We start from the raw sequence: 25,208 nt of genomic DNA, 5'->3' as shown, positions 1-25,208 counted from the left end.
TGGGATGTTATAGTAACATTAAAAAAAACCAGCTATACCATAATTCAGCTCTTGAATGTTGAGGGTGTGCTTATGTGTCAGCACGCACATCATACTTGGAGTACTGTGTACATTTCTAGGTACCATAGGAGGATATTAACAGGTACAATGCAGTCAGAAGGGATTGAAGGACATGCTCTATGGCAATGAACTAAAAAGATGCTTTAGAATCATGTTTGAAAGGAATCATAATATCATTGTTCAGATACATAAAAGTATATCCCGGAAAGCTATTTTCCATTCTCTCACAGATGCTAGAACCAAAAATAATGGGTATAAGAAGTGGCTACATTTTCTAAAAAAATAAATACATCAGGAGAAAATTCTGCACAGTAAATCCATACAATGAAAGTCTACCTACACAGGGTTGTATGTTCTCCAACTCTGGAGATTTTTGAGAACAGACTATTTAATCTTCTCTTCTTCAAAACCTCCTATATAATTTAACTGCGTGTTGTAGTGAGTTGAACTAAATTATTCTACTTTCCCACTGCACATTTCTATGGTTTTATTATTCTTTGAAGTGTAGATAAGGAAATCACAAAAAGAGACAAATTCAGCTTGGAGTCACATGGCAGATGTAGACACAATGTTCAGAGATCTCTCACCTTGGAAAGATGAAAAGCTTTGCTGAATGGCTTAGGTTCCTAACCACATCCTGAGGTTTTGTTTTGTTTTTTTTAACCAATATTTTAACACGCACCTGGTCCATTGGAAAGCCAAGGCTCACATCATTTTCAGCCCCAGCTTGACTAAGGGACAACAACAACAGCTGTGAGAGTTTGGAATGGCATGAACAATTAAACCACTTATTTCAAGTCAGGACAGATTTAATGACTACTGTGATTTATCATTCATTGCTCAGATCAGCTAGCCTAATCATTCTAATCATATACACATGAACCTCTGTTCTCTTTTTCTGAGGATAAACCAAAGGTAGATGAAAAATCCAGACACCAGACAAAAGGCAGAATCAAAGAAATAAAACATTTATATTTCAGGTGGTAGGGAGTTAGATTAGGAGTCTGAGGTAATTACCTAGGAAATTTTTGAGGGAATTTTTTGAGAGAAATTTTTTTTTGAGAGTTATATTTTCTACCTAGATCTATATGTGTCTATAAAATAAGAATGGCTATTTTAAGCTGTTTGACAGGTGATTTGTTCATGAGACAAGCATTCCTAAACAAAGCTGTGATTATCCTTGTTAATGTTACCTACAGTATTTATACGGATCTGCTTGTCTCCATCAACTTTTTTTAAAGGAAATGTTTGACAACTGGGGATATTGGAGATACTGGAAGATCATATAGGTTTAGCTTGATCTTATTTCTAAGGGTTTATATTATTTGACAATATAAGTAGCTATTTCCATCCTTATTTCTAACCCACGAATGCTAATAGCCAATCAGAAAACTCTTTGCTCAGGTGTTCACAGGGCATGACAAAACATGACAATATAGTGGCCACAGCAGTGAAATCGAAGTTCTTCCTGTGTTTTATGTTCAGCCCATAAAAAATGTTCCTTAAAAAAATATCCATGTCTCAAGCTTGAGTCAAAACAGGACTGACTTTACCAGCCAATACAGAAATGATATTTTTCTCTAAAACAGGTACTTGAGGAGGAATTTTATGGCTGCTATTTTTTTTTATTGCTAACAACCCCAAATGGGCTTGTGACCATAAATTATATAAATGAAATGAAGAATGTAATAATTCTAAATCACATATAAAAGACATCACTAAGAATCTGGGCTATTCTTATAAATGAAAAAGGGAGAAATTTCAAGCAAGAATGAAACAAACAAACACACATTGGCTTCTCCCAAATTCTTATGCAATTAACCCATCTCCTTTGACTGACGTATGGTATAATTTCAGGAAAAGTAGAAGAATTTCATTTGACAAAGTAGGTTCTTGTTTAATTAACTTCATGGAATCCTGGAACTCATGCTGTTGGAATTACAATGAAAATGATTAGATTCCCAACATCTTGCCCAGCAGCCATGCTCTCTATGTTATTGTTTCTGATATTTTTAAATTAGGGTATTTGTTTGGTTCTCAAGTTAATGGCAATGTTCATGGAGCTTGTAACTGGACTCGCTGTTGTACCCGATGGGAGGCTTGTTTAAATTGTATTGCTATTTTGAAAAGTCATTTCAGAAAACCAGAAAATGTGATACAAGCCTCCATTAAGGTCCTTTATTGGAGATTAAATATCTGGGTTTTTTTTTTTTCAAGTAATTCATCAATGCCTATTGTGATCTACAAAGGATTTAACTGTGACCATAAGATTTACAATTATAGTTTCCATTATATTTTTTTTTTAAAAATAGCAAAAGTTACAGAGAATTTTTTATATCTCCTGTCTGAAACCAATACAGTACAACCATCTGGCAACATTTCCAGATAACGTTTGAGATTAGGGAAGATGCTTTCCATGAAATGAACAATCACAATAAACATAAACTAAAATTGCAGATTTTTCTAAAGCAAATATGCAACAGAATTTAGAAACAACCAATTCATTTCTTACACAGGCAAAAAGTGATTTAGAGTACCTAGGAATTGTCGCTTGGCCTGTGTGCACATGAAGTTATGCACATGAAATATCATCCATCCACAGGATCTAATAATATTTACAATTTATAGAGTAATGTGCTGGTGTTAACTTATACAGCCTAGCATCTTTGGGAGACCTACTTCAACTAGAATTGGGCCACCCAATAAGAAATATCATTCTCATCATGTCAAAGTTGACATGGGTTAAGGCAGGAAATTACTCTCCTAGTAATGGCCCATGTATAGTGGAACAACTTCCCCCTAGCAGCTAGGTTAAACCTTCATGTTACTGTTCTTCATAGATGATGTACTGTATAAGTAGATTGGTAGATGATTAGATAGATAGATAGATAGATAGATAGATAGAGAATGGATAGATAGATAGATAGATAGATAGATAGATAGATAGATAGATAGATAGATGATAGATAGATATTAGATAGAGAATAGATAGATAGATAGATAGATAGATAGATAGATAGATAGATAGATAGATAGATAGATAGATAGATAGATAGATAGACAGACAGACAGATAGAGAATGGATAGATAGATAGATATGAGAGAGAGAGAGAGAGGGAGAGAGATAATAGATTAAATAGATAGATGGATGATGGGCAGTCAGTCAGACAAGATAGATGGATGAATAGGTAGATAAATAGAGATAGAAGTGGATGATAGATAGACATTAACAAATGAGAGAGATGCATATATACATTGACAGATGAGAGAGAAATTAAGAGAGATGATACATTAAAATTACTTTTCCTTTGCATTATAATAATGGCTATCATCAGCATTGTCTCCAGTTAACTACATATTTTAGGTGCTTCTTGGCTCTTACATAAATAAATAGCTACCTCCTATTTCTCCCAAACTTCCAGGAATGACCTCTGTGCTTCCTCTCTTATTTTCTTATATGTTTTTTTTTTCAGGGGAAAAAAAACATTCCAGTCTCCTTGACTGCACTCAGTTGATTTGTCTCACTTAGCAAATTTGTGTTTGATGTTATTGAATGAGACTACTTTGGAACTGGATGCACTATCTCTACTGTACACACCATGCAAGATAACATTATATTCGGAATGACAGTGATCCAAAGCTCGGGGCTGAAAATGCTCCTTATGATGCATTCAGATGCCACTTAAACTGGGTTTTTTTTGTTTGTTTTTGTTTGTTTTTTGCCTGAGGAGGAAGGAATGAAGTCACTGATGACAGGTTTAAGCATTTTAGGAGTGTCTTAGCTTGACAGAACAATGTCACAGGGATTGGGTGTAGCACTCTAAATTCGCTTCAGTTAAGAAATGAAGAGTTCCGAAAAAGTTGAACTCCAGTTTCATATTCAACAGCCCAACTCTCCCTTTCAATAAAAAAAAGTCTGGCCCCCTAGGAGGTAGAGGTTACAAGATTTTGTTAGTTCTTAAAAATCAGCTGATAAATTGATAAGATCTACCAGTGAATTTGCTGGCTCAGAATAAAAATCTTTGTCAAATGGTACCAAATTGTGTGCAAAGATGAAGCCTTGGCTGGAAAATAGCATGTATTAACAGATGCATGAACTGGATTGTTTGTTTTTTTTTCTTCAGTAGATAAATGAGAAGAAAAGGAGGAAGATGAGGATTGGGTTATGGGCTACACAAAACAATCTAACAAGACTAGTCTCTTTCATCCATTAGGTTTGCTATTTCTTTCTTTCAAAAACTTGGAGAAAAATCTGCTTTTATTATCAGGTTCCATTCTCCCCAATGGGCATCGCTTTCCAGAGTTTTTCCTTCTTAACACACAATTTTGATCTGAGTAAGCATGACTTGGCATGTAACATGTGTGCGTGTAGCTCGCAGCCACAATCTTATTATCCTCCTCCTCCTCTTTTTTTTGTAACTAAAGAAAAAACAATCCAGTTCGTGCATCTGTATTACATGTTATATCATTTAGAAGCCAAGGTGGGATGACCTGGGGCATGGCACAAAGCCAACACAGTCAGATAATCAATAGTAGTCCTTTTATTAGCTCTTACTTTGCCCCCAATGTCCTGGTTACCTTCTGGGCTGCAGAAAAACTCTCCCAGGAACAGCCTTTGGCTGCAAAAAATCAAGTCCAAAATATGGTCAACAAAAACTGTCACTATAAATCCAATTACAAAGCAAGATGAAGCAATTAAATCCATCAGGGCAGAAGAAGAAATTCCAGATGTGAAGGAATGACCGTAATTCAACACAGTAGGGAAGACACCAGGAACACAGATAACCAAAGTCAACAGAAGATAAGCTCACATTTGTTCCCAGCAGATGCCGCACTCAGCTTGCATTTCTTTTAAACTCTCTTCCCAGCTGTGGCTAATGAAGGGAATCAGGGCCCTTTCCTCCCCCGTAAGCCATGCAACCCAGGTTGCTCTTTTCTTCATTCCTCCTTGCATGGAGGACAAGGGAGAGAGACAAAGATGGGTGTTCTACCTCTTCCCTACTCTGCCCAGCCAGACTTTGCCCTTCCCCAGCCTCCTCCACAGTCAACAGAGCCACACTCCCACTCCCTGTCAGCTGTTCATCTTCCTCCTCAGATTCAGACTCCAACAGGGGCATAACACAAGGCTTCATCTTTGCTCACCAAGAAAGGTCTGGTACCATTCTGGCAAAGAATGTTAAGCACACACACACACACACACACACATACACACAAACACACACACATAGCATAGGACTCAATAAGGAAGCAGAATTTTGCTTTGAACGCATGACGTTTATGAATTGTAACTGACTGCTGACTGCTATTGACTGCTGCAACTTTTTTCTAGGGTTACCTAAGAGTCTTTGACTACAATGTTGAGCATGAAAAAGATGAGCTGAGTTTTTTTAGGTGGCTTTGTCTTTCTGTGCAGCTCTATATCAATTAAAAGGGGCAATAAAAACTCACATTTATAGTAAACAGGAGGACTGAACCGAGGGATGAAATTTCTCCCTTAATATTAATGTAATAGTACTAAGACTCTATTAATACCTCACTGAACCATGCTTTATTGAATCTATTGGCTTAGTGAACACACAATAAACTATTAACTTAACAGCCTGGCTGTGTCCATGCACCACACTGATCTACAAATTAACTAATTGTAGTCTAGCTTAGACCACTGTGTAGTTCCAGCTCAAAATGCATTAACAGGAAAAGCAATGGGAAGGATTGATTGAAAAACCACTTGGAATTATCCAGTGGAAAACAGAATAAAAAAGCTTCAAGGAAGATTTATGAACAAATTCATTGTCTGGTTTCCTGATGCATTTTAAGCATTAAAGGACACTTCCACATGGGGATTTTAGCATCCCCTTCCTTTCTACCAGCTTTCTAATGGATGCATGCACACCCCGGGCAATAACAGTCCTCCATTTATAAACAAAAATTAACCATATAATTCATGCATATATATAGAAATACTTTTCCACTTTCAGAAAACCTGGCTGTTGTCCAAAGTTCTTCTGGGACATTTCTCTGTTCTTAAGCCTTTCTGCATTTCACACTAAAGAGCTTTCCCAGGTGCTACAGATTATTTCAGAAAACCTGGACACAGATTATAGAGCCTGAACTTGGTTCCTGTTACTTCCAAAATTGATTTTCAAATCTTTGTTAAAGAGAAGGGTGGGAAGATCCTGTTGTTTAACTTTGAGAGATGCAGTTGGGGTTATTTCAATTTTCTGAAAAATTCATAGCACTTGTTCTCGACAAGGATTGAGATTTGACAAGGGCACTGATTATTTCTATTTGAGGTGAGAAGAAATAGGAGTAATTTCCACTCTCCCACATCTTCAAACACAGCTGGAATGCAAAGAGGGCCAAGAATGAACAGGAAAGAATGGAGTCCGTTTTTAGAATCCACTTATTATTTATTCCGATTGAATCTGTGAGTCACAATGCTTGAGGATTAAAAAAAAGAGAGACTGGGTGTCAATTGGGGGGCATTTTATTTATTCATCTTGATAGGTCTATCTTCTCCAACAGTTCCTCCAATTTTAGGGCCAGAAGAATCCTTGAGAGACAGCACCCTGTCCGGTTTCTACAGCTTAGGGTGGTCTGAAAATTGGTCTCCAGCCCAAACAATTTCATCATGTTGGCAGTCATTCTTTCTTATTTTATTTCAGTAAAATGGGCAAGAAGGTGTATATGATGTTCTTATCTTGGGCAGGAGAGAAGGCAAGACAACTTGTGGTAAAGATTAATAAGAGAGACCAAGAGGTCTTTGATGGAAGATAAAGTAAAGTAGGGACAGAGACAAGAGGGAATTACACTCATTATTGTTGTTGTTGCTGTTATTGTTTATATATTGACCTATCTAGCCAGCCATCTTTCAGTTGCAACTCTGGATGGCAAAGACAAAATTAAAAATCAGTGGAACAAAAGAATAAATAAGGGGAAAAAAGAACACTGTAATAGTTCAATGGCACCCAGGGGCCATCAAATGCTTCTTACTTCAATGCATAATTAAAAACAGTATGAATCAAAATATCTTATCCCAAGATAGGATAGGATAGGATAGGATAGGATAGGATAGGATAGGATAGGATAGGATAGGATATGACAGGACCAGCAGGTATTCAGCAGGTTCTGATCAGTTCTGGAGAACCGATAGCTGAAATTTTGAGTAGTTTGGAGAACCAGCAAATCCCACCTCTAACTGGCCCCACCAACCCCATCTATTCTCTGCCTCCTGAGTCCCAGCTGATCGGCTGGGTCTACCCTGCACAGGAGAACAGAGCTGGAAAGCAGGTTAGTGATATGGGGAGGGAAATGATTTTGCTTTGCACAGCGCGGCACTAAAAAACTGTCCTCTATGTCAGTGCTAGTGAGGTGAGCTGTTTTTTAGCTCAGCTGAGGTGGGGCAATCTGCTGTACTGCATGAATCAGCTGAGGTAAAAAACAAGGGAATGTAGGACAGGAAAGTGTGGTGGCAGGTGGGTGGGGCCAGCCAGAGGTGGTATTTAGTAGTTCTCTGAACTACTTAAAATTTCCGCAACCGGTATGCCAGAACTGGTCTGAACCAGCTGAAAACCACCTCTGGGCTTAATGATCACTGGAAGAAACTTAAGATCCACTCAAATTTATCGTGGGGTTATAAGTGGTGGTAAGAGATTTGTACCTTCAGACATGCCAGATTCGTGTTAGGCCTTCTAGATGAAGCACCCATGAAAACACAACTGGAAGAACTTATTTTACTTTATTGTAAGGCTACATTTAGAGAATCTTGAATTGTAATTTTTTGAATTTTTGATGGTTTGGTGCATATATTAAGAAACTTATTACAGTATTTCCCCACTAAACAGATAGCCTCGGTGACCTTTTCATTCTCGCTAGGGAGACTGACATGATCGTAATATTATCTGTATAGTAAAGATCTGCAACCACTTGACCTTTTAATATAGGGTAGTAACAAATAAGGATAGAGAAAAACTGGATTATGTTGATATGCGAATAAAAAGTAGAGAACCTAATTTTTTTTACTATGCCTCACCTCTCTCTGGATAGTAACAGCACCAAAGAAAGGTCTTCAAGCAAAGAACATTTGACTGTTTAAGTAGTATTGAATGGAGGAACTGGATGAGAAGAATAAACTTTTTTTATCCATTGAGGATTCCCATAGATTTCTTTTCTTCTGTAGCCTCTCCCTTGGAATTAAATCAAAGCCAGATTTAAAATCAATGAAGACTGTGAGCAGAAAAGTCTCTGAGCTGCGATGAGTATTTTTCAGTTAACTGATGGATAACCAGGCAGTCATCGAGAGTCAAATCAAATCAAATCAAACGTTATTAATATGATCAAAGATGAACAGTACAAAAAAGAATAAAACAAGAAAAGTGGTTGAGGGTTGATCATTCCCATTTGAAACACATCTATTCCTTAAGGGGGATGTTTTCACTTTCAATCCACTTGATTTGTATTTCCTTTGTTTTTAAAGAATGAGATAATATAGCAAAAATTGCTCAGCTCTTGACATGGTAAATTCTGAGGGATAAAATCTCTGGAAGATTTTTTTCCAGATTTTTGGTGTGCATGAGTCTCAAATGTATACATCGGAGCACAGTTAGTGCTACTAAGCATAATATTGTGGGCAAAAAAAGGGCAGTAGCACACGGGTCATGTGAAATCACAAGAATGTTGAATGAAACTAAACCAAGCTAAACTGTTAACAGTCAGTTATCCTGAAGATCTCTCACCTTTGTGCAATCTGTAACTCTCTTTGTAGGGGAAGAAGTAGACTTCAATGGTGTGGCTTTAAGTGCTCCTAGAGGGATATCCAGATTGGGGGTCGGCCAAGGTAAGAAGGGCCTCAGCTGAACAGGAGATTAACCTTCATAAAGTGAAATGTCAAAGTTTACAAGATCTTTTTCAGTGTTGGTGTGAAGGACATACATCAAGAGGCAAGGCCTGATGGACTTCAATTTGCTCTTCAGTTATCCGATGAAGGTGGACATAGTGTCAAGAGACACAAAAATTAGTGAGTGGTTCTGCAGTAGCTATAGTTACTCTCAAAGTTTGCTTAAGCCTACTGAGTTATTGTAGCATATCTTCTTACTCATCCTTGTGCAGGGTCCAAAAAACTGACCTTCAGCTGCCTCATGCTTGGACTTATTGTGCATATCAGGTTGAGTCCCAGCATCTTCTTAACATAAGTATTTCCTAGTACTTCAGAGGATGTCACAGAGAAGAGGGAATTGACTTGTCCTCCAAAGCGCAAAAGGATGGTGTATGATCTTCTGCCTTGAGCATGGGTTTGGAGTAGAACACAGGTGTCAAACTCGATTTCATTTAGGGCCGCATCAGGGTTGTGTTTGACCTTGGAGAACTGGGATGGCCATGACCAGGGTAGGTGTGGCCAGGGTGGGCATGGCCAGATTGACATCACTCATGCTGGGGGTACCTGTGGTGGCCAAGTGCTAAGGCAGGACTTCCCTCAGACCCTCACTCACTCTCATAATCTTCCTTCCTTCCTTCCTTCCTTCCTTCCTTCCTTCCTTCCTTCCTTCCTTCTTTTTCCTTCCCCCTTCCTTCTCTTTTCTTCTTCCTTCCCCTCTTTTCTTATTTTTTTCTTCCTTGCTCTCTTCCCACCATCCTTCTTCTTTTTCTTTCCTCTTTCCCTTTCTCCTTTCATGTCCCTTCTTTCATGCTCAAATGCAAAAGGGGCAACATTTCTCCTTTTGTTTTGTTTTTAGTTTGTTTTGCTAGCTCTCTGCCTGCAAAAACAGGGCCTAGGGGGGCAGTCCTCTTAATCTCCATTTTTGCTGTCAGGTCCTTTGCTGTTTCCAGGGTGGCCCCGCAGGCCAGATCAAAGTATCATGCAGGGTGGACGCAGCCTACAGGCCTTGACACCCCTGGACTAGAAAGACCCCCAAGGGTTAGGGTCCCTTCCAACCTTGTTTCTATGTTCTATCTTGCTTTTCAAGGCAATAAATGCCTATCCAAAATGCCCGGGCTTTTTAAAAGAGGCATAACTTAGCAGTGTAATTGCCTTTCTATCACAAAAGAAAAAATTTGGATATTAGCAAGAGGCTGCTTTATTTTAAGCACTGTATGAGGAACGATAAGCTGCTAGAAGATCAGTAAAACTTGATAGCTATTCAGCTTCACACAGTTCTCCCTGCTGATTCTGACAGTGGAGGAGCTGTCCCGAGGAAGGCACAATTGCTTTTTGAGAGCCAACAGTCAGAATGTAGGCTGTTCAAGGATATATGAAGTACAACCTATTCTTCATTTGAAAGGAGAGAGTGTTTGGGCAAGGTAATTTTTTTTTAATGTGGCTGAATGGATTTGAAAGAGAACAGAGATGGAAATGTTTGCCTTTGCCGTGTTCTCACATTCAGCTTGAGCACACTGTAATCTTTATATTTTTGAATAGAATTGAATTGATACAGTATATATCTATAGAAATATATATATATATATATATATATATATATATATATGTATGTATGTATGTATGTATGTATGTATGTATGTATGTGTATGTATGTATGTGTGTGTGTGTATATATTCATTCTTCGTTCGGGTATTTTCCCACATCATTGTAGTTGTGCTTTTAAAGTTATAGCAATGTTTCGGCAGAATCTCATCTGCCATCATCAGGCTTCTGTATAGTGTTCATCTGTGAGTCTGGTTTTTATAGTGGTTTCAGATTTAAATTTGGGGCAGTCTATTGCTGTGCAGGAATGGTTTTTTAAATCTGAAACCACTATAAAAGCCTGACTCACAGATGAACACTATACAGAAGCCTGATGATGGCAGATGAGATTCTGCCAAACATTGCTACAACTTTAAAAGAACAACTACAATGACGTGGGAAAATACTTAACAAACTGAATATTATATATATATATATATATATATATATATATATATATATATATATATATATATATATATATATATATATATATATATTTGTTTTCTGAGGTTCTGCGGGTATTTGTATGTGGATCTTTGGTTGTTCGGGTTTTCTCCGCGTAAGATTCGAAGTATCTAGGCAACGTTTCGATGAAGTCTCATTCATCATCTTCAGGCTTCTGTCTCCGGCTCTGTGCTTCTCAGAGTGATGTGAGATTGCAGCTGCTTCTTCCTTTTAACTGCTAGTGGGGTGGGACTTGATTGGGTGGGGGCTTAGCTGTGTTCTGATTGGGTGGGGTGTGTTCTCATTGGTAGGGGTTTGGCTGTGTTCTGATTGGTTGGGGGTTAGCCGTGTTCTGATTGGTTGGGCGTGTTCTGTTCGGGTGGGGGCTTGGTTGTGCTCAGGTTACTCTTAGTTGCTGGGGATTTGAGTTGGTGAGCTGTGATCTTGCTGTTTGGCTTGAGTTCGTGGTTGTGCTGCATCTTCATAGTGGGTGTCGGTTTGCTTCATGTATGGCTCGGAGGGGTTTGAAGTGGGTAGTGATGCAGCTGCAGTGCAGCTTCTGGTCCATGGTCGTGTCTCATCTTCTGAGTGGGTGGGAGTCTGTTTTCTACATGGAAGTGTGGTGGTGGCATCTTGTGTGGCTCTCATGGGTGTGGGTCTGGTGTCCTTCTTCATGTTAGGTACTCGTCTGTTCATGAGGGCGGGTTTCCAAATGGCTGGAAGGCGGGAGGTGTCATCTCGTTTGTTCATGCTGTGTGGGCGTTTTTCTATCTCTATGGCTTCTCTGATTATTCTGCTGTTGAAGTGTTCGGTTTTGGCGATAGTTCTGGTATTTTTAAAATCAATTTCATGTCCTGTGGCTTTGAGGTGTTGGACCAGGGAAGAGGTCGTTTCTTCTTTTTTGATTGAGTTCTTATGTTCTTCAATGCGTGCACTTATTCTTCTGTTAGCTTGTCCAATGTATGTGGTAGGGCAGGCAGTGCAGGGGATTTCATATACTCCTTGGTTTTCTAATTCGATTTTGTCTTTGGGGTTTCTTAGGATGGTGGATATTTTTCTGTTTGTGCAGAATGCTGTTTTGATGTTGTGTTTTTGGAGGATCTTGCTGATTTTGTCTTAGTGCCTTTTATATATGGGAGGAGGGCTTTGCCGTTTTCTTGTTCTCTGTCTTGGATTTTGGTTGGGGTTTCTTTTTGGATTAGGTGGGTAATCTTCTTTCTTTGGAATCCATTGGCTGTAAGTACGTTGGTGAGAGTGTGTAGTTCGGTTTTTTGGTGTTGTTCATCGGCTAAGCATTTTGTTCTGGAGATGAGTGTCTTGGCTACGGAATTGAACTCTGGCTCAGATACGTAGATGACACCTTCATAATCTGGCCACACGGGAAAGAAAAACTTAACAACTTCCTCACACACCTCAACAGCTCAACACCCCAAAATACAATTCACCATGGAAACAGAAGCCAACAGTCAACTTCCCTTCCTAGATGTCTTGGTATACAAAAGATCCAATGGCTCCCTAGGACACACCATCTACCAGAAGAAAACACATACAAACCGCTATCTACATGCACTCTCACACCACCACCCAGCACAGATCAATTCCGTAGCCAAGACACTCATCTCCAGAACAAAATGCTTAGCCGATGAACAACACCAAAAAACCGACCTACACACTCTCACCAACGTACTTACAGCCAATGGATTCCAAAGAAAGAAGATTACCCACCTAATCCAAAAAAGAAACCCCAACCAAAATCCAAGACAGAGAACAAGAAAAAGGCAAAGCCCTCCTCCCATATATAAAAGGCACTACAGACAAAATCAGCAAGATCCTCCAAAAACACAACATCAAAACAGCATTCTGCACAAACAGAAAAATATCCACCATCCTAAGAAACCCCAAAGACAAAATCGAATTAGAAATCCAAGGAGTATACGAAATCCCCTGCACTGCCTGCCCTACCACATACATTGGACAAACTAACAGAAGAATAAGTGCACGCATTGAAGAACATAAGAACTCAATCAAAAAGAAGAAACGACCTCTTCCCTGGTCCAACACCTCAAAGCCACAGGACATGAAATTGATTTTAAAAATACCAGAACTATCGCCAAAACCGAACACTTCAACAGCAGAATAATCAGAGAAGCCATAGAGATAGAAAAACGCCCACACAGCATGAACAAACGAGATGACACCTCCCGCCTTCCAGCCATTTGGAAACCCGCCCTCATGAACAGACGAGTACCTAACATGAAGAAGGACACCAGACCCACACCCATGAGAGCCACACAAGATCCCACCACCACACTTCCATGTAGAAAACAGACTCCCACCCACTCAGAAGATGAGACACGACCATGGACCAGAAGCTGCACTGCAGCTGCATCACTACCCACTTCAAACCCCTCCGAGCCATACATGAAGCAAACCGACACCCACTATGAAGATGCAGCACGACCACGAACTCGAAGCCAAACAGCAAGATCACAGCTCACCAACTCAAATCCCCCAGCAACTAAGAGTAACCTGAGCACAACCAAGCCCCCACCTGAACAGAACACGCCTCCAACCAATCAGAACACGGCTAACCCCCAACCAATCAGAACACAGCCAAACCCCTACCAATGAGAACACACCCCACCCAATCAGAACACAGCCAAGCCCCCACCCAATCAAGTCCCACCCCACTAGCAGTTAAAAGGAAGAAGCAGCTGCAATCTCACATCACTCTGAGAAGCACAGAGCCGGAGACAGAAGCCTGAAGATGATGAATGAGACTTCATCGAAACGTTGCCTAGATACTTGAATCTTACGCGGGAGAAAACCCGAACAACCAAAGATCCACATACAAATACCCATGAGAACCTCAGAAAAAATATATATATATATATATATATATATATATATATATATATATATATATATATATATATATATATATATATATACTGTATATATATATGCATACTATACTATATCTATATCTATATCTATATACTAGATTATATATACTATAGATTATATATACTATTATATATTATAGTTACTATATATATATATATATATATATATATATATATATATATATATATATATATATATATTTCAATTCAATTCAAAAGTATATAAAGGTTACATTCTATTCAAAAATATAAAGATTAATAAGGCAAATGCTCTAAAAAAAGGTTGCTTATTTTCTCCCAAACTCCCTCAAAGTCACTTTTTTGTGAGTCCAAGTTCTTACTCTTGGAAACCATTTATCCAAACACCCAGATGACTATTTGAACTGAAAGTCGGCATTGCTTAGCTGTAAATGCTGTTTTGTTACCTTGTGGAAACAGCCCAGTGGTGGTATTCAAATAAAGTTGCCACCGGTTTCAGCTTGGTGGCCACGCTTTGCACACATGCACACACTTTGCGTGCACGCATGCTCCAAACACACACTTTGCATAGGCACAGAGGAGTTCTAACTTGCCTCCTGCAAGCCTGCACGATGCTAGTTGGTGCAGCAGCTGCCGTGTGATGCTATTCTGCGCCGCGCAAAGCAGCTGCGCTTTGAATTCTGGCCATAAAAGTGAGTATGGGAGCCCAGGCAGGTGGGTGGGCCAAACACAGAGCAGTGAAGAGAACCGATTCGGTCTCCACTGCTCATCGCCGCTACCGGCTCTCCAGAATCAGGCAGAACCAATTGAATACCACCAGTGAAACAGCCTCTCCATATCTTATCTCTGGGTTTTCTTATTTTGTATATTAAAAAAACTCCTAGGTGAAGTAGAAGGGTTTGAAGAAGTCCGAAGGAGTTTGGTTGGGGTGTGAGATAGATGACTTGATTTATACATTTGGGAGAAGTTGAGAGCTCTAGCAATGGCTGTTTTTCTAGTTTTGCTTGAAAATCCCTTTTGACTGTCTCAGAACTATTATTATAACTTCTTTGGATAATACAAGTTCCTTGAGTTTTATTTCAAGTTCAGCTGACTTGAAAGGATGCTGAAGTTCAGGACTAGTTCCGCTTCTTTCTTTTCCTATTGTACCCAGACATATTCCTTCTCGTCCCTCCCTCCTTTCCTCCCTCTCTTCCTCCCTCCCATCCTCCCTCACAGAACAGGCAAAAAAGCCAAGAAAACTGGGGAAGTTGGTACACGCAAATCACTACTTTGTACCTCCTCCATTTCAGAAATTGAAAACCGGCTGAAATCAAGCAGAGAACTAATAGAAAACAGTGATGGATTCTTTTATCCCAGGAATATTACAATAGGAGGACATTAGAGTGAATATGAAGTGAAGTAGGATGAATCCTCTTCTTGTGCCAAGAAGTTCAATTGTAAAAATTGCTAGTTGCTGTATACATTTCCAGGTAAAGGAGAAGAGAGGAGAGTAGAATTGAGGAGATGAGAGAAGAATGGATTGGATTGGAATAGAATAGAATAGAATAGAATAGAATAGAATAGAATAGAATAGAACAGAACAGAACAGGTCTTCCAGTCCAACCCCCTACTCAACTGAGAAACCTTATACCATTCTAGACAAATGGCTGTCTACTTTCTCCTTAAGAACCTCCAATGATGGAGTACTCACAACTTCTGGAAGTAAGCCATTCCATTGATGAATTGTTCTCACTGTCAGGAAATTTCTCCTTCTTTCTAGGTTGAATCTCTCCTTCATAAGTTTCCATCCACTGTTTCTTGTCCCCCCTTCAAGTGCTTTGCACCATAGATTGACTCCATGGTAGCCACTGAGATATTGGAATTCCCTATATATTGGAATTCTTAGATATACAATAGATCAGGGGTCTTCAAACTTGACAGCTTTAAGACTTGTGGACTTCAACATCAAGAATTGACAAACCATACTCAATGATCTGACAAACCATACTCAACGAGTAGTCCTTAATGGATCTAAGTCTACATGGAGGGAAGTAAGCAGTGGGGTGCCACAAGGTTCTGTCTTAGGCCCAGTACTCTTTAATATCTTCATTAATGACTTAGATGAGGGAATAGAAGGGGAACTTACCAAATTTGCAGATGATACCAAGCTGGCAGGAATAGCTAACACCCAAGAACATAGGCTCAAGATCCAGATCGATCTTGACAGACTAGAACACTGGGCTGTATCTAACAAAATGTAAAGAAAAGTAAAGTCATACACTTCAGCAAGAAAAACCAAAAGTATACATGCAGACTGGGTGAAACCAGACTCAATAGCAGGAACTGTGAGAGGGATCTTGTAGTCTTAGTGGACAACCAGCTAAATATGAGCCAGCAGTGTGCAGCAGCAGCCAAAAAAGCTGATGCAATCCTAAATTGTATTAACAGAGGGATACAATCAAGATCAAGGGAAGTACTAATACCACTTTATAAAGCCTTAGTAAGACCACACCTAGAGTACTGCATCCAGTTTTGGTCACCACACTATAAAAAAGATGTTGAAACTCTAGAAAAATTATAGAGAAGAGTAATCAGGATGATTAGGGTACTGGAGTCTAAAACATGAAGAATGGTTACAGGAATTGGGCTTGGCTAGTCTAGTGAAGAGAAGGAGCAGGGGAGACAGGATAGCAATCTCCCAATATTTGAAGAGCTGCCACAGGGAGGAAGGGGTCAATCTATTTTCTAAAGTGCCTCTAGGCCAGACAAGGAATTATGGATGGAAACTGAACAAGGAGAGCTTTAACCTGGAAATACGGAGAAACTTTCTAACAGTGAGAACAATCAACCAATGGAACAGCTTGCCCTCGGAAGTTGTGGGAGCTTCATCACTTGAGACTTTCAAGAAGAGATTGGACTGCCATTTGTCAGAAATGGTGTAGGGTCTCCTGCTTGGGCAGGCGATTGGATTAAATGACCTATAATGTCCCTTCCAACTCTGATTATCTGTATCTGTTATCTGAATTCCTCTTCCAGTCATGTTAGCTCAGGAATTCTGGGAGTTGAAGTCCACAAGTCTTAAATGTGCCAAGTTTGAAGACTCTTTGTAGTAGATCTTCTTGCTAAGTTGGCAATTTTACAAGTAGAGAGTGACATTTGCTCTCCATAGTCCAGCCTTGGTCCGATGTTGCCAACCCAAGGCTATCCCATAAGATGGTTGAATAGGGCACCATTACAACTCTTCCTCTATTTTTGTTTATTTTGTTGTAATGAGACTTCACTTGAGCAGAAATACATTTAGCTTTTCTCTGAAATTTATTCAAAAAGCCACTTTGGGAAATCAGTTTCTTGATTACCACTGCAATCATTCCTTTTTAAACACAATCTTTCAAAACTAATGTGTTTTAATACACTGCTGAATTGACAACTATACTTGTAATTCATATAGTTGTCTTCAATTCCATAAACATTTTAGGTACCAAAGAGCCACCCATTGGTTTTACTCTCTGCTGCCCAGGGAGAATTTCTGCTCCATAATTTCACCCCCTTTATATTTTATAATTTAAAGAACTACATACAAATGCTGGTTTAAGTTCAAAGGAGACTTGTGCACATGTTGAAAAACATGTAAAGTATCCTGGAGTCTTGGTTTATTTATTTTACAAAGCAAAATTATACAATGTGATCAGGCTGATATAAACCTTCCTAAGGCGACAATTTTGTAGTGTAAATGTTCTTCTCTAGGTGTACTAGTCATTTTTTGTTGCAAGACTTTTAAAATGACTAACTCTGCATTGCAAATTTTGAATGTTGAATTAGTTTCATTTTTAAAGGCAAACCAATACTAACTAGGATTAGTTTCTGATATCATTTGACTCATGTTGGATTAGTTTGGCCAGGATTATTGAAACCTGCTAGGGGAAGATGCCACAAAAGAATTATTTTACATTGTTCTGACTTCTGCTGATGTGAAAGGTGATGCGGGTTTAGAATAGAATAGAATAACACAGTTGGAAGGGACCTTGGAGGTCTTCTAGTCCAACCCCCTGCTTAGGCAGGAAACCCTCCACCACTTTAGACGTTATCCAATCCCTTCTTAAAAACTTCCAGGGTTGGAATATTTACAGTTTCTGGAGGCAAGTCATTCCACTGATTAATCATTCCAATTGTCAGGAAATTTCTCCTTAGTTCTAGTTCCTTCTCTCTCTTTGACGAGTTTCCATCCATTGCTTCTTATCCTGCCTTCAGGTGCTTTGGAGAATAGCTTGACTCCCTCTTCTTTGTGGCGGTCCCTGAGATATTGGAACACTGCTATCATGTCACCCCTAGTCCTTCGTTTCATCAAATTAGACATACCCAGTTCCAGCAACCGTTCTTTATATGTGTTGGCCTCCTGTCCCCTAATCACCTTAATTGATTTTGTTTAGCATCTTTCCTTTCAGTAGACATGTCTGAGTATTCCCCACATGATAGTGTGATTACATAACCAGTGCTCCCTTTGCTCATCATTTCACTTAAATGGAGAGACAGAATGACCAAGAGCAGGCAAAAAGCAAGAGGGGCAAGAGGAACTTCAAATATCTCTGAAGCCCTCATTTAACTTTTTTATGGGAATCTGGCAGAGAGCACAGCACATTTCTCTCCTTTCCTTTCCTTTCCCTTCCCCTCCCTCCCCCTTGAGCAGGCACGTGAATGGCTGCTGCTGGATAGAGAAGGGAGCAAGGGATTGCTAGAATGGCTGGGAAACTGTCACAGAATATTGAAAATTAAGACCATGTGTCTACAGCAGCCCAGCAGTGTAGTACTGAAGCAAAACCAATTTCCATTCCTCGGGAATCATGGTCCCTGGATTTTGGACACATTCTGTAAGTTAGCCCCTTTGAAGTACCATGGTTCAAAAATTGTTGGCCTATGATACACCCTTTTGCCAAGTTAAAGATCATAGCAATGAGAGTTTTAGAAGTATATAGATGTCTTGACACCCATGAGTTAAGCTTGATTCCTGGTGACTACATGTCCAAATGGTGTTTTTGGTAATACAGGGAACTTTTCTCTGATTGGTTGTTGATTGATTGATTGATTGATTGGGGATAATTTTAGCTTCCTAGTCTAGTCTGCAGTTTTGATGTTTTCTGTTCAGGTCATAATTGACCCTGCTTAGCTTTTTCCAAGATGAAGAATGGAATCTGGCATAAATACTCCCCCACTCATTTCCACCCCAGAAAATATATATAATTAAAATTGAATGGCTGATATTATTTTTAAGAAGTTGAGTTAACTTGAAACTGAGAATAATAAGTGGCTATTTCTAAACCAATTGGAGATCATTTCTTTTCTTAATTTAAAATAATATATTAATACCAAACGTGTTTAATATAATAAAGTCTCTATATATTTGCAGTGAACAAACAAATAAGAATGCTTAACTAGAGTAGTTTTCATGCCATACAAGTCACAAAAAGTATAATCTAAATAGAAAATAGCTACATAATATAAAATAAATGTGCCTATGAAGATCATCAAGATTTTTTTTAATCTCAAGATTTATTAGTAAACTTAGATACAATTTTAATCAAATCAATTTTTTTATTATGGTCGCAGGTAGCACATAATCGATTAGATATGTTTGATTGTTAATTAATAATATTCTAGCAATAGCACTTAGATTTACAGTATATACCACTACCTAGTGCTCTCTAAGTGGTTTACAGAGTCAGCCTAATGCCCCCAAAAATCTGGGTTCTCATTTTACTGCCCTCAGAAAGATGAAAGGCTGAGTCAACCTTGAGCTGGTCAGGATCGAACTCCTGGCAGGGAGTAGATTTAGCCTGCAATACTGCATTCTAACCACTGTGCCAACATGGCTTTTACTTCTATTTGCAGTACTAATAAAATCCTGTTAAAGGTTTACGTAAGTGTAGATGCTAACAATTATGCCTACATTGAATTCATACACACAGAGAAAAAAGTGGTGAGTGGGCACGAAACTTTCCAATCACCAATCTTCCTGCAGTTAGATAACTACATAAACACATAGTGTTTGGATTTGATTTTGTTTTGTAAATGCCAAATATTATGTCTTAAAGCTGTTAGTGTGCTGCTGATCATTTCTTATTGCTGTCTATTTTAATGCATTGTCTTGCCAGCCTTAATATATTTTTATCTCTAACTTTAGAAACTATTAACTCAATCATTTATATGATTAAAATGGAGCCAAACCGATCATACCACCTGGATTGTTAATTTTACCTGGAGATATCCCAACATTTTTTAAAAAAAACTAAGCTTATATTTGGGGTTAGCTTCTTCTGGGCATTCAGCTAAGGCTGAATGATTAATTTCTTGCTTGGGAGTCAACTCCCGCCCCCCAATGCAAACTTAAAAATGGAATAGCTATTTTTTTTTAAGTATTTATAGTAGAATATCAATGTTGGCAAGGAAGATAAAAGGAGGTGACATGAAATAATTGTGAAAGTTAATTTAAGTTGAGTTGAAATTTATGTGAAGGCATGACCCATAGCCATCAATGAGGGGAGAGACAAGAGATATAAAATCTGGCCTTGAACACTGGCCTACAAATATCAAGAACATGGTCTATTCCATTCCCATTTAATCAGCTTTATGTTTCACCCACTTTGTATCTTACTTTGGTAGTGTAGGGCATGACCAGGCTGAGCCCAATAATGGGGTCAAATGCATTATTGATCTAGAGTCCCTACAACATGAAAGAGACTTAAAGCCAACCTCCCCTTGAAATCTGCTGACTCTTCTGGGGGCAACGTGCTTTGGCCTTTAATAGATCAGATTCTTGGGTAAAGGTAGCATGAAATAAACACACAGTGCTTTTGAACTCTATTCTGGCTCCTGTTTTCTGTTTGTTTGTTTGCATCTGACATTTCTCATCTATACCCAGAATTCAGTCTTGGCAAACAACCATTCTAATTGAGCCACCCTCAGATTTCCCCTGAAATTGACTTTTTAAGCAATGGCGGTTGTCAGAGGTGTGAGGAATGAGGAAAAGAACCAGATTACCTTATGACAGCCCTGGCAAGGTTTTCCTAAGCAGAGGTGATATTCAGCTGGTTCGGACCGGTTCTGGTGTACCAGTTGTGGAAATTTTGAGTAGTTCAGAGAACAGGCAAATACCACCTCTGGCTGGCCCCATCTACCCCCACCTTTTCCTGTCTTATATTCCCTTGGTTTTTTTTAGCTCAGCTGATTTGCATGGCAGGACAGATTGCCATGCCTCAGCTGAGCTAATAAAACAGCTCACCCCACTAGCGCTGACAGAGAAGATGGTTTTTGAGTGCTGCACATGTGCACTCTTACAGAACCAGTAGGAAAAAAATGTGGAATCCCATCACTCGTCATAAGTCTTCTGCCCATTGCACCAATAATTTCTGAAGATGCCCCTGTCCAGTTTTCCCCAGGGACCAAGGACATAAATCTCTTTTGTTGATCTTTGTTTGCAGATTCAAGACCTCTGCCAGATGTCGCCCTGACCGGAAAGTGCACCCGGGAGTGCGATGAGTATGGCCACTCTGACTCCTGTTGGATGCCCGTCCGCACTTCACCCGAAAGGAAGCCGAAAAGCCAGCCCAAACTCTCCACTTTCATGCCTGTCGATGAACGGGGCAGTCCGGAGAAGCTGGCCAATGGAGAGGCCTCCCTGATGGGCGATCGCAACAGGAACCTCCTGAACAAAAAGTTGACCTCATCTTATGAGACCTTCAGTGCAGCTAGCTTCAGCAAAAGCGAAGAAACCAACCCAGAGGATATTCCCCTGGCACAGACAGGGGAATACAAGCCATCTACTATCAATACTTTAACTCGAAGGGAAGTTTATCTTTAGGGGATCAGGAAGTAACAATGCCGGTTCTTTCCCAGAGCAGAAAGGCCCGAAGCCGATCACTCAAAACCATTGGAAATTGGGAAGGAAGCAACCAATCTGTCAAAACCAAGGGGGCTAACCAAAGAGACGAAGGCCTGGCTTGCTTCTTCTGCCTCCCTGCCAGGCATTTACATATCCGGTCTGCCTGACTATATTGTACAATGTAGAAACAATTGTTGTCCCTGCATGTCTTAACTCCGTGATCACCTGTTCTTTTTCTTATTATTTTAATTTTTCCAAAAAAAAAAAAAAAAAGATTACCGTTATAGATTCCTTGCTAGGGAACAAACGTGAAATTGAAACAAAAACATAAACCATGAGATAGAAATTCTGCTTCCCCTCCCCAGCACACACAAACATACACACACATACACACATACATACACAGAGAGAGAGAGGGACAGACAGACATAGATAGACACCACCACAAACAGACACATACCACTGGAGCACCGTTTGAGCCCCTCTGATTGTCGCCTGCTTGTTTGCAATCCACAGATCAGTGGGAAAAGATGGGCACGTAGATCTATGCATTGCTATGTCTGCCTGTGCCTGGTTTCCAACAGAGATAAACTTTCAGAAACCCTACAAAAGCAATGTGCAAAATAACTTTTTAGAAAAGAGGAAGGAAAGAAGAAGAAAGAGCATTCTTAAAGGGTCATCTCTTTAACACAGTCCTGTGGCTGGAAACAAGAAAGAAAGGGGAGGAAAAAAAAATATTCAGCCTGAGATGGTAGTCCAAAATATTACACATCCCCTAAAACCATAACCTGTACATTTAGTTTTTATTCCTAGAAAAACGTTGATGTCTATCTCTTTCTAGTTTTATTACTTTTATCATGCCTTTCTTCCTTTCCTCCCCTCCTCTTCCTCCTCCTCTCATTCTCTAACATTTTAACTTAAATATAAAATGATGGAATACGTATATAAACACACTGACACACATACCAACACAAAAACAAGCATACATGTACACAACAATGAATGAATGAATGATTGATTGATTGATTGATTGATTGATGGGGCATGACTTATCAGTATCAAGAAACTGCTGAGCCTGGTGTCATTTTTACACAACCAGCCTTTAGATTGGATGATCATAGTAATTTAAAGACCAAAGAATGCACTATGGATCAAGGAAATCGCTCGTTGGTCTTGTCAAGTAAAATCTGATCCAGGAACACCCTGATACTAAGCATGATGATTGTTGTCAACATGGATTTTAAGTTTGATGCCCAAAGGAACTGATGACATGAGCTTGCTGAATTTAAAAAAAAAAAGTGATTACATTCACCAACTATATTAACATGACCCTCTGGCTTTGAAATATATTTTCCATAGAAAATTACAAATCCATCTGACAAGTTTCAAAACACGTTCAGGGGATAGCTGAAAGAAGAGTGAAAAATGAAGGCAGTAAGAAGAATATGCTTCAAGTCAAACACAGCAGCATCTTGGTTGAGAATGGAAACTCATTCTTGGGTTCTCGCAGTGTTCCAGGTTATTCATTTGCTGTAGGCAAAGGTATTATGCAGGTTTTCTTAAAACACAAGTGCATTTAAGCTGAGTCTCGTGCAATACCCAACCCATGTTGAGACTCCAGGTAACCAAGAGTCTTGGCAGACGTCACTCCCAACATGCAAAAATGGTGTGGCTTGCGACTTCGTATCAAGCATCCAAGCCAGATCGTGATGATGTAGTGCTCTGGGTCGTGACGATTTGTAGAGTTTGCACTATATACAGGGGATAGGAAAAAAATGGACCAGATATTTTTTGTGTGTGTGTGCAATAAGAAGTTGCAGAGTATGGAAAACTGAGCTAGTTCTGCATTGATGATTTTAAAAAAAAATAGTAATAAAGAATGGACATTCAAATAAAACTGACAATCGGTCAATGCAATGGGAACAGCTTGGGAAGGATGCAGAAGCACCGTCTTCTCAGGTTGTTTAATTTGACATTAAAGCATGGATAGATGGTTCTAATAGATTTAGTGACAAGGTAACTCGGATAGTTTACTTTAAGAGTGACATAGAATATATTATTAGACAGTCTGACGTAAGGGCCAATCAGCTGGTACAAATCCCTCATGACTTTTGTCTTTTAAACTCTCAATAGCAAAGTGCTCTTTCTTTTAATGTACATCTCCTTTGCATTTAATCATTTGATTGGTTCTTAGCTTGCATGTAGCAACTAAACATGTTGGCACATTTTAGAAATGGAGAAATGTCAAAGGAAAGTTTATGAGTGAATTGATCATTCTAATGCATCCTTTTTAAAAATAAAATATAGATATATAGATATATGTAACAGAGACTCAAATTTTGACTTGATTAGAGGACTGACTAAATCCTTTCCTGTATTTGTACAACTCTTAAGTATATGTTAAAGGTAAAATGCTTGTCAATATATTTGCATTAAATATGCATATTTTTTTCAGGCTTCAACCGAAAACACCATCCGCCACACAAAAGAACAATTGAATAATTTCTCTGTGTAGAATTAGGATACACTGAGTATTCTCTTAGAGACACTAAATGGTAGCAGTCCAAATTGCCTTTCTTTTTAACCTCATTTCTAGAGAGCCAATGCGTTAAAACAAGACTTTCAAAATTAAATGGATTGGCCTGTGTTCCCCTTTTTGTGTGCTACATAAAGGCACGTATAAGACTGAACAGTTTAGCTAATTTAGTTGTAGTGATAAGCCCAAAGGATGTCAAAAAAGTAAAAAAGAAAAAAGAAAGAAAAATAGGTGTGCTTGTTTATATGTTCAGTATTCCTTGTAAAACCTAGCCATCAAAAACATAATCAGCTTCTTAGTACCCAGCATGATTCACAGATATATATTTTTTCGTATGTGTTTTTCATTTGAAATTAGTCGAATTGGGGAACACTCCTATAGAGTGCTTTTATATTAAATAAACAAATAAACAAAAAATGGAAATGGAAAGTTTTAGAGCGAATGCAAAATATGCAATTGTGCCTTTTATACTGTTTGTCTTGGTAAAACAGCGCTTGGGTTACACACTAAAAATATTGGACTGTTCCCACTTTTTTTCAACCTGGATATTTAACCCGGTTTATTTTCTGAAAAGCATCAAATGATATATTTAAAAGAAAGGGGGAAAAAACCCTTTTACCACACTCAGATAATGGACTAGTCTTAAATATAATCCATTAAAAAAACAAAGAAAGAAGAGAAAGATTATGCTTTTGGGAACAGGTTGAACAGGTTACGTTACTACAGTATTGATCTCAGTAACAAGAAATTATGTCTCTCTTTTTCAAGGACACAGAAATTGACGCATCTTTGTTCATTCTCTTGTTGCTTTTTTAATATATGAAGAATATTTTTTGCAGCCATTTTGTTTTAATTCCTGTCTTAGTTTGATTTCACAAGGAACTCAAGTGAATGTGCTTTGCACACTCCTAGCTTGACATGCCACTTATGTAAACTTTATATGAATTAGAAAAAAAAAAAGTCATATTA

General features: G+C 38.8%; 1 protein-coding gene across 1 annotated transcript in view; it reads left to right on the top strand.

Annotated features, from left to right (window-relative positions):
- Positions 1-24,935, top strand: part of PCDH7 (protocadherin 7) — a 477,773-nt gene extending 452,838 nt beyond the window's left edge. The window contains 2 exon segments of the mRNA XM_087936585.1: positions 8,825-8,896; positions 21,303-24,935. Of these exon segments, the coding sequence (XP_087792711.1) occupies positions 8,825-8,896; positions 21,303-21,682 (452 nt within the window). The 3' untranslated portion in view covers positions 21,683-24,935.
- Positions 24,936-25,208: the final 273 nt, after the last annotated feature.

Source organism: Pseudonaja textilis, chromosome 6 (assembly GCF_049901715.1).
Source record: "Pseudonaja textilis isolate UNSWEBS1 chromosome 6, rPseTex1.2, whole genome shotgun sequence".
NCBI lineage: Eukaryota > Metazoa > Chordata > Lepidosauria > Squamata > Elapidae > Pseudonaja > Pseudonaja textilis.
This window is presented reverse-complemented; position numbering and strand designations above follow the sequence as displayed.